The sequence below is a fragment of the Solanum tuberosum genome, unplaced genomic scaffold (genome assembly GCF_000226075.1).
Source record: "Solanum tuberosum cultivar DM 1-3 516 R44 unplaced genomic scaffold, SolTub_3.0 scf00237, whole genome shotgun sequence".
Taxonomy (NCBI): domain Eukaryota; kingdom Viridiplantae; phylum Streptophyta; class Magnoliopsida; order Solanales; family Solanaceae; genus Solanum; species Solanum tuberosum.
The window spans coordinates 509,110-520,077 of record NW_006239161.1 but is presented as its reverse complement, the minus strand read 5'-3'; the positions used below and the strand labels follow the sequence as shown (position 1 = coordinate 520,077).

At 36.2% G+C, this 10,968-nt stretch overlaps 1 protein-coding gene across 1 annotated transcript in view; it reads left to right on the top strand.

Annotated features, from left to right (window-relative positions):
* The first annotated feature begins 200 nt into the window (after window positions 1-200).
* LOC102599956 (probable glutamate carboxypeptidase 2) overlaps window positions 201-10,968 on the top strand; it is a 26,163-nt gene continuing 15,395 nt past the window's right edge. The window contains exons 1-4 of the mRNA XM_006356883.2: window positions 201-1,244; window positions 9,426-9,668; window positions 10,155-10,307; window positions 10,402-10,470. Coding sequence (XP_006356945.1) covers window positions 333-1,244; window positions 9,426-9,668; window positions 10,155-10,307; window positions 10,402-10,470 — 1,377 coding nt within the window. The 5' untranslated portion in view covers window positions 201-332. The remainder of the gene's footprint in view (window positions 1,245-9,425; window positions 9,669-10,154; window positions 10,308-10,401; window positions 10,471-10,968) is intronic.

Below are 10,968 nucleotides of genomic sequence, written 5' to 3'. Positions count from 1 at the left end.
TAATAGGGAAAAAATGGAGAGAGTCTAGTGGATATGGAAAATTTTTAGGGATTAAAGATTCAACGTTCCACACTTCACCCCGCCCCTACCCATTGTTGTCCCATTTTAAGACTCATATGGGGCATAGACCCGTGTGCGAGAATATATTCTCTTCGTTTCGACCAAAAAAAGCAAAAAGCAAATGGAGCAAAAAAATCCACTCAACTCATCAGTTACTTATTTCCACTATACATAACGCCAAAACAAACAAAACAAAAATGATGAAGTTGTGAATATTATTTCCATTACACCATTTCTTCCTCCTTCTTCTCTTCCATTCATACAAAATAAAAATGCTTCATCTATGCTCAAACCTCCATTTTTCTATCAAAACATGGAGTTTCCTCTTCATTTTCTTCATTCTAGCTTTCTTTACTACTCTCAACTATCACCATAACTCACCACCAACTTCCCTTTTTTACTTCAACGCTTTCATCTCTTCCGCCACTAACTACACCCTCGCTACCTACCTCCGTCACCTCACTCTCCACCCTCATCTTGCTGGTACAACCCCTTCCCTTCATACTGCTCTTTACGTTAAGTCTCATTTCCAATCCTTAAACCTTCAAACCCATGTTACTAATTACACTGTTCTTCTATCATACCCTTTGTTTTCTTCAGTTATTCTCCATTTTCCAAATGGGTCGGTGCTTTCTTTAGCTTTGGATGAGCCGGGTTTTTCTTCAAGTGGGGTTGTAAAGCCCTATCATGCTTATTCACCATCTGGGTCGGCGTACGGTAAGCCGTGTTTTTTGAATTATGGGAGGGAAAAGGACTATATTGCCCTTGGTGCGAATGGGGTGAAGGTTAAGGGGTGTGTTGGGATTGTGAGGAGGGGTGGTGGGTTGTCGAGGAATGAGATGGTGGAGAAGGCGGCGGCGAGAGGGGTGGAAGCGGTGTTGATGTTTACGGAGAGTGAGTTTGAAGGTGGGGTTGAAAGAGGGACAGTGATGAGTGGTTTAGGGGACCCATTAAGTCCTGGGTGGGGTGGGGTTGAGAATGGGGAGAAGTTGAGAATAGATGACCCTTTGGTGATGCAAAGGTTTCCTAGTATACATTCATTGCCTATATCAATGAAGTCAGCTGAGATTATATTGAAATCACTTGAAGGACCTGAGATGCCTTATGAATGGAGAAAGAGTTTGAGATGTAATACTAGTGGAAGACTTGGGCCTGGACCCATTATGATCAACTTTACCTACCAGGTTAGTTTACCCCTCTTTGTCATGCTCATTTTTTTTTTCTTTCAATTTTCTTGTGTTGAATGTCTTCACTCATTTTGTCGTATACCTTGATTATGACTACTATTATTTGGATGTTTCTAGAATGTCTTCAACTTTTCTATTTCTAGTAAAATGAGATGGATGGAGTTCTCTATTTATTTAAGTTTTTGGGTTTTCCAAAAGTTGTAAGTTGTTAATTTTGGTGAATTTCTTGATAGATGATGGTAAAGATTACTTCTTTGTTCTCATGTCTGCTTTTGGTAAAGAAAGATTGCATTTCCAGATATTGCCCAAGCACCATTTTGGTGAAGTAATGAAATGATATTTGACAATAAGAAACATCTTGAATGTGGGGTGGGTGATATTGGCTTACGGCATTCTTGATTGTGGGGTGGTAGGTTAGTTTGAGTAGGATAGTTCAGTCTCACCTTAAAGTTATGTTTATCTATCAGGAGGTAGCTGATAGGGGAAGAGGGATGTTGGAGGATCTGGGCTGTCTTGTAATAGAAAGATGAACCTGAATATTTACGTAGATTGGTTGGCGTAAAGATGATTAACTTTAGGTCATGGTTGACTTTTTGAGTACATTACACAACTTGTAAGGAGGCTTCCATCTGTAAATACTTGTCAGCAGTTTTGCTGCTGTTTTATACAATACCGTTTGCCAATCAAAAAACAAAAACAGATGCATACCTATGACCGTTTATGGTTGATCGAGCCATCGAGGTTTTGATCAATTGGGCATGCAATGGTAAGTATTCTCAAAACGGGCTTTTACAATTAGCAAATAAAGCAAGTCTGCCTCTGCTGATTTATCATAAGGTGTGCTCATGATGCTAATAAATAGAAAGTCTCACAAACACTACGCCTTCCGTTCCAAAATAAGTGGTGTTTTACATAATCAAAAAGATATTATGTTCAAGGAGAGCAGATTACATTTTAACATATGGATGCTATCCTGTGTAAACATATCTATTAACTTCTATTTTTGGGTTCTTCCTGTTCAAGTTTGCCTTCTTCCATTTTTCAAAAGCAGGATGAAAGTTGAGTTGAGCAGTAGAAATGCCTGCCAAGTAGCTATTCATGAATTATTCTTTGAGAAGGTGTAACATAATGCATGCAATTCCGGGGCATTGACCAGCTGCAAGCTGGACTTGATAATTTTCACGATGTCCTGAATATAGAATGTTTGGTTCACTAGCTACATAAAAAAGAGAGGATATAACCTTCTTTTAATAGGCCAAACAAAAATACTGTAGGTAATTGTGTATCAGTGTTTGCTATGTTTCCTTTTATCACTAAAACTAATGATCCAATTAATCAAGATACAAAATGAGAATTGTATCCATATGATTTTGCATTTCTCCACAAATACCATCATTTGGTTGCTCATTGTTGTCAAACATTAGCTAGCTTGTCAAGCTGATCCAAGGTTGACTTTAGAAAACAGAACATGAGTTTCTAAAGTCTGGATACTTTAAGTTGTCTAAAACTACATGCAAGGTTTCTGATATTTTTTAGTTGCTTGATGGTGTTCGTTAACATGATGGCCAATTTAGGAGAGTTTTAGCGTTTTTGAATTCTTATCCTAGTTGTGCTAGTCACATAATATGTGTGTGATTCATACACATCTCTTAATTTATAAAGGGTCAACATGAGCTTGGTATACAGCTATACTTGATTCCAGGCCTATATTCATGAAGCAACGATAAAATAACTGTGATGTGATGAGGCAGCTTAAGTATATAATGTATCACTCAGCTTTAGAAGTAGAAGTATTCAAATCTCAAGAGATTTAGATTTCAGAGTTTTGATACCCCAAAATCCAAATCATCAAATATCATATTAAGAATGTACAAACAAGATACTTGCATCAGTGCTTAGCTTTTCCCGTGTCTTCTTGATTAGTTGAAAGGAAGACTGAGCAGAACAATATCTGATTTTCTAGAACATTACATATATTTTTCACCCTAAGCCGCTAGATTTTCCAATTTTTGAGTTGACTCTTTCACCCAGTTATGACAGTTGCTTTTAATGAGAGAGGAGTATCCTCTGGAGAGCATGGTTCTCTAGATGAGAAAACTACAATTTATGGAAAGAGAGAATGCATAGTTACGCCCTCCAACTATGACATCATTTTTAAATAGACACTTTAACTTTGTGTGGTCCTAGTAACCCCTTGAACAATTTCAAAATGATATAAATATAACCTTTTCCGTTCAACCTCAGTTATCAGTAAGAAGGGGTAAATCACAGACCAATTATTATTTGCCACGTGTCAAATTCATTAATTTTATATTTTTATTATGGTTTTCTTACTTTATTTTTGTTCCTTTTCATTTTATTCCCCTCTTTCCTCCATCATTTTTATGCACTTGAACCCCTATGCCCTCTGTTCCTCGCCATTGACCCATCCCTTCCGCTCCGGCCAACCTTCGACATAGCCATCACTATTTCATTTGTTTCATCTTTCCTAAATAGCTCTAACCCTCTACTATTAATTGTTTAATTTTTATTTTACATAGGAGGATAAAGTGGTTTGAGAGATATGATTGAGGCTGTAAATTTTTTCTTGTATTGCCGCTTCTATAACCACCCCGCCACCATAATTACTGCCAAATCACCGTTAGATTGAAAATCAAAATCATAACAATTATTATGATGAAGGGAAACACTATTAAATTGGAGATTTGTAATTCTCTTAACCAAAAAAATGATGGATAATAACTTCATAACAAAATTAAAAGAAAAAATAGTAGACAAAGAATTGTTAGGATTGAGAACTCGGGTAGCGTGGAATTTAGCCAAACAATGTTATAATGACAATAATAAAGACAATAGTAAGTTGATAATAACGAAAGTAAAACAAACAAAGAAAATACAAATTTAATGTGGTTTGGTCAGTGTGTCTTAGTCCTCTAGCAGTGATGAGCAATTTCACTATATCAACAAGGGTACAGAAGAGAGTACAAAATTAGAGTAAATACTGTAATTAATTATGTGAGAATAAGAAGAAAATATTATTGAATTGTGTATCTACATTATTACATAGAGACCCTAATAGACACCACAATACAATCCTTTACCAAGTAGAATATTATATACTATTCCTATTCCTATTCCTATTACTATTCTAAGTAGGATTGTATATACATATTCCTATTCTAACACTCCCCCTCAAGCTGGTGCATACAAGTCATATGTACCTAGCTTGTTACAAATGTAATTAATACGAGGATCGATGAGGGGATTGTTGAGATATCTGAAAGTTGATCACTCAACTTCACAAAATTGACAGTCAACTTCAATGTGCTTATTCTTCTCATGAAATATTGGATTTGATGCATAATGTTAGTCAATCTCAATGTGCTTGGTCTTCTAATGAAATATTGGATTTGATGCATAATATCAATAAAACACAGAGTGATAAATTCTTGAATTACAGTGTTGAACTTTCCAAGCCAAGCTTGAGAAGACTGTTTCAGACCATAAAGTGACTTACACAATCGACATACAAGTCTACTAGACTCTCCTTGAGCAACAAAATCAGGTGGTTGCTCCATATAGACTTCTTCCTCAAGATCATCGTGGAGAAAAATATTCTTAATGTCCAACTGATTAAAAGGCCAATGGAGAATGACAACCATAGATAGAATAAGGCAGACATATGCTATTTTGGCCACAGGAGAGAAAATATCACTTTAATCCGGCCCAAATATCTAAGGATAACTTTTTTTTTTTGGTAAAAGTAAATCTGAAACAGAAAGTGCTCGAAATATGATATAAAATATATGGATTGTCTCGAAATCAAGAGATGAGTAGATCTTAAACAAGAAAATCATCGTAAAACTGACCGGAACATGCTCATGAGTCGGATAACTAGATTTGATGGCTGAAAGCGGTCACAATCTGTGGAATAAAATTATATGGGTAGGGTTAGATGATGGGACGACCCTACTGAGAATGAGAATTATATGGTTAGGGTCGGAATGATGGCACGACCCAATTGAGAAAGAGAATTATATGGATAGGATTGGATTGACGGCACAGCCCTACTGAAAAAGAGAGATTATATGAGTAGGGTTAGAATGATGGCACGATCCTATGCAAATAAGATTTAAGGAGTCACAGGAAAGATGCATGGAACTACACAAATCAAATCTGTGAAGCCGTTGTAAAGACATACGGTGCTATGCAACTCAGATATGAGAAAGTAGTTTGGAAAAATCTACGGTACTATGCAAATTAAATATGAGAAGTAGTCTAGAGAGATGAACCGTACTATGCAAATCAGATATAAGAAAGTAGTCATTGGAAATATGACACAATGCTACACAAATCGAATATGAGAAAGTAGTCATCAAAAAGATGGGATGGTGCTACACAAATTAGATATGAGAAAATAGTCACCAAAAAGATACGCGGTAACCCAACTTCTACTAAATTAATGTTGGCAAGACAGGTGGCATATATGGGTAATAGCCACCCGCTGTCAACGGAGGCTCTTTGATTCTCTACCAAGATGATAGAGACTCTGATACCATGTGAGAAATATTGGAAAAGAATATTGTTGAATTGTGTATCTACATTATTACATCAAGCCTTATTTTTGTTTTTTGAAACTGGTAGCTTTATACCGAAACCTTATTTATAGACACCACAATACAATCCTTTACCAAGTAGGATATTATATACTATTTCTATTCCTATTTCTATCCTAAGTAGGATTGTATATACATATTCCTATTCTAATAAATCCCAAATACCCCAAGAGAATAACTTCGCAGGATCACTCCTTTCTTTCACACAAGTGTTTTCCTTTATTCTAAAGGAAAGACAAAGAAAGAGAGCAATGGAATGTTTTCATATGCTTCAAGGTGTATTACAACTAATGGCCGACTTTCCTATTGATAGGGATGAAAATGCACTTGTTGATGTCATCAATGATGTTAATTAAGATGCAAAGTTCAACATTTCGATGTAAATTTATCAACTTTTATGGCTGCCAAATCTCAACTTTTACGGCTGTCAAATCTTAACATTTACGACTACCAAATCTCAACATTTATGACACAAATCTTTGACAAAAGGAAGAAAAACAACTTTCTTGATCATGGTATGGACCTTCTAGAATCTATTACGAAATAACAAAGGCCACAACATTACAAATCTCCACCTTGGTCTGTATGTAGCTATGGAATGCTCATTTTGTTCAACGTTAGAAGTCACAACTTCTAACTCAACTTCAGGAGTTTCAACTGTATTTTGTTCCAACGTTGATGAGTTTGGCTTATAAGGTATGCCAAGCTCCTTATTCATGTGACCAGAACTAGAAGACTCTTTTCTGGGGTATAACATAGAGGATCATCAGATGTATCACGAGAGAACGAAGCATATTGATATCAAGTATCACTTTATCCGAGAAACCATTGCTGAAGGAAAGGTTTTTACTTAGAAGATTAACACTAGGAACAACCCTGCTGGCATGTTCATGAAGTCTCTTTCCGTCAGCAAGCTTGATTTCTGTTTATGAAGAATAATTTAGCCCATATAGGCTTTTGTAGAGAGGATGGAGCAGATTTACTATATTTGCCAAACTCAAGCCAAGATAGAGATTTGTAATGTGGCCTTTGTTATTTTGACTTAGATTTTGTGGGGTCCTTTTTCTTTCTTTTGTCGAAGATTTGGCAGCCATAAATGTTGAGATTTGACAGCTGTAAATATTGAGATTTGGCAGCCGTTAAAGTTGAGATTTGGCAACCATATAAAAGTTATATATTTACATTGAAATGTTGATGTTTGTATCTTCTATTGTTGTCACTGATGACATCAACAAGTACATTTCATTCCTATAAATAAGGAAATTGGCCATTAGTTTAACACACCTTGAAGCTCATGAAAACATTTCATTGCTCTCTCTTTGTGTTTCCTTTAGAGTAAAGGAAAACACTTGTGTGAACCCTTTCTTTGGAGTGATCTTTTGATGTTATTCTCTTGGGGTATTTGGGATTAATTAGAGTATTTACTCTAAGTTTTTATCCTTGTTGATATAGTGAAATTGCTCCTCTCCGCCAGTGGAATAGGTCACACTGATCGAACCACGTCAAATTTGTGTCTTCTTTATTTGCTTTACCTTCGTTATTATCAACTTACTGTCGTCTTTATTATTGTCATTATAACATTGTTTGGCTAAATTCTGCACTACCCGAGTTCTCGATCCTAACAAGAACTATGATTTATCGCGTTATAGGCTCAAGGAAAAAGAGGTTGAATAAAGGAGAAAGAAGATGAGAGAAAAAAGAGAAGCAAGAAGATACTGGAAAAAATGAAAATGGGTGAAGAGTTCGATGAAGAAGATAAGAGGAAAAAGAATTGAAAAATAAATTAAAATAAATAAAGTAGCAAAAATATATTTTCAATGTAACAGATGTTCAAAAAAATAAAAAAAATCTTAATTTTTGCTTATCTCACGCTCTATTGGAGAGTGAAGTACACTCTTCACGTCAATGGGGTCATAAGGGGGTAATAAATTCACCTTGAACAAGAATAAAGGGGTATTATGATTTAGGACACCCACCTAATTAAAGTGTATGTGTGAAAATAATGTCATAGTTACCCTTCGGGGTGGCCCAGTGGTTTGGGCTTAGGACTTTCATGTTGGAGGTCTCAAGTTCGAAACCCCTTGACAGCGAAAGTAAGGGGTTTGCCTTCTGGGTCGAGCTCGTCGCACCGGGCTTGCCTAGTGCGGGTTACCTCTCCTATGTGGTTTGCGAGCTATTGTATAGGAGCGGGGGTTTTACCCTGTGCGCACCCAAAGGGTAGCGGCTGCGGGTTTCCCTTGTCATCAAAAAAATAAAATAATGTCATAGTTGGAGGGGGTAATTATGTATTCTCTTATGGAAATAACTTACTGTTAACACTCTTTCCAAACAAGCCGTGTCATTTTTTTCGAAGCTAACCTAGAATGTATCAACTTTTTTCTCGGAGAAAATATCTTTCACAAAGCATTTTAGTGCTTTTCCAATGTCATGTACTAACTAGGTATAGTAGGACCCACTTTATACTTTATATAAGTTAACATTTCTCAAGGAGTTCATGCTTTCCTTTGGATTTACTCATTCAAATAGCACGGATTCCAATTCTTGTTGTAATAGATGTTTTTGTTCAAATTTGATCATAATAGTCTTCATTATGCCAATGATATCTCTTTTTTTACCAAAAGAGGTGGATGATTTATTGTTTTTCTCAAAAAAGGTGGATGATTTATTGTCAGATTCTGCTAGGAGCGAGTTACTTGTTATAACTGCCTCTTAACTATTGTCTCACTGCTACTACTTTCATTATCAATACGAATGGTCATAATAGTTATTGCCAAGTTTGCAAGTGTAGCTTAGTGGTGGATTCAGTGGGTTGAGAACCATGAGGTCTCAAGTTCAATTACTAGCAGAGGCAAAAGCACTAAGTGGTTTCATCCTATATGTCCAAGCCTTGGTGGATAGAGTTAACCGATACTTGTGCTGGTAGAAGGTAGTAGGTACCCCTGGTAGAAGGTAGTAGGTACCCCGTGGAATCAATTGAGGTGCTCTCCAGTTGTCCCCGACACCACGGTTATCAAAAAAAATATTTTTTGCCAAGCTCAAAATTATGTGATTTCTCAAAGATTCTAGCATTTCCATGAATGTTATTAAGTGCTTAAAAGGTTAAATATGTTCTTTGGTTGATATAAAGCAAAAGTTGCTCGTGATAGTTATTTCTCCATTGTCACACAATGGCTATTTAGATGGACATTTTAAATGGCATTCTTTAGGCTCTCCTAGGACAAACATGCATGAGTCAAATACATATTAGGAAAGTCATATTGGTCAGAGGAACTTTCTCTTATTGAACATCTACTGGTCTCGGTTGTTTAATCCAATCTTTGAAGATATGCAGTTCATCAGTTTCATCAAAGAAATAAATCTTTTGCAATTTTCACCTGCTAATTCTCTCAAGATATATTACCTAATTTTACAGCGTGTGAATTTATGTAACCATTAGCTTTAATTGATTCTTTTCAATTTAACGACTAAAGTTACCCAGCAAAATGGTATACATACGGATTGGCTCAGAAACATGTTAGCTCAGAAATTTATTGAAGTGTTTCTGCATTATTTCTGATTCCAGGGTGAGAAAAAGATGGCAACAGTTCATAATGTTTTTGCTGTCATATGGGGATCACAAGAGCCTGATCGTTTTGTACTTCTTGGAAACCATAGAGATGCATGGACTTATGGAGCAGTTGACCCCAATAGTGGAACCGCTGCCCTACTTGACATTGCTCGTAGATATGCTCTTCTCATGCGCTTGGGTTGGAATCCTCGGAGAACAATCATTCTCTGCAGTTGGGATGCAGAAGAGTTTGGGATGGTAGGTAATGCTCTATCTCCTGAAGTCACCAGCATGTTCTGCTGTCTGATGGTAGGATCAGGTGCAAATGCAATATCTAGAATTGACTGAGAGATTATTCTGTCCAACTTGTTTTACCCCCTTTTTGGAAATATGTAAGCTAATTCAAAAAATAGACTTGTGATTCTCTTTAATCACTTCTTGTTCTGCTATTGAACTTGAATATTATGTGGACGCGACCTGTGAATCTGGCTGGATGATTAAACGGTATGATTGACCATAAAGTAAGAATGTTTTTTGAGTGGCCATAGTTTATAGGCCTTTATGCAACGTTTTATGGCTTGGACAATATTTAACAGAGAGAATGCAGAATTGCCCATCACAGATATTCTGGAACCTGATTCTGGGCTAATGTAATATTAGACTGCTTCCTCAAAGCTACCAGGGTTATTGTAATGATCTTTACTTTTGTTTTGCACTCATCTTGTTCTCTCTTCATGGATTCAGATTGGATCAACTGAATGGGTTGAGCAGAATCTTGTCAACCTTGGATCTAAATCTGTGGCCTATCTAAATGTGGATTGTGCAGTTCAAGGCCCTGGGTTTTTTCCCAGTACGACTCCTCAGTTTGACAATCTGATTACCGAAATCACCAAGAAGGTAAGCCTGCTATGCTATCAGTCAGTGGAAGTTTTAGACAATGATGCCTTTTAATCTGATGTTTTAGCTAATTGTATTTGATTTGCTGGATAAGGTTAATGATCCAGACTCAGAGGGCATGACTCTTTATGAAAGATGGACAGCTGCTAATAGAGGTATCAAGGTAAGTTTCTCATGTGCTGTTTTTCTTTATTTCTTTGCACAATCTTTCATCAAGCAAATTATAGGTGTAGCGTATACTGCGTTACACAAAAATTCTTCTTGTCTTATCTATCAAATAGGAATACTGAATACTGAGATTTTGTTGAAAAAGATAATCTATTTACCATAAAAATAGAACTAAGAAGATACTTCCCGATTAATTAGAATTTTATAAAAGAAAATGGTCAAGATTACCTGTTTATCTAAAGGGATGTTTTGGATGCAGAATTTTATGCACATATGACTGCATGTTATAACATAGAACTTCTAAGCTAATCAAAGAAAACAGAAAAAAGGAAAATTCATATTTTCTTTTGGGTTTTGCATACAAGTTATTTCATATATATTCTGAGAGTTGTTGCATATGAGATAAAACTTCTATAAGTATAATGTGTTGACTCATAAAATCATCATTTCTTGTGTCAGTATTTACCATTTCCTGTAAGCTCGCCCCCCACCC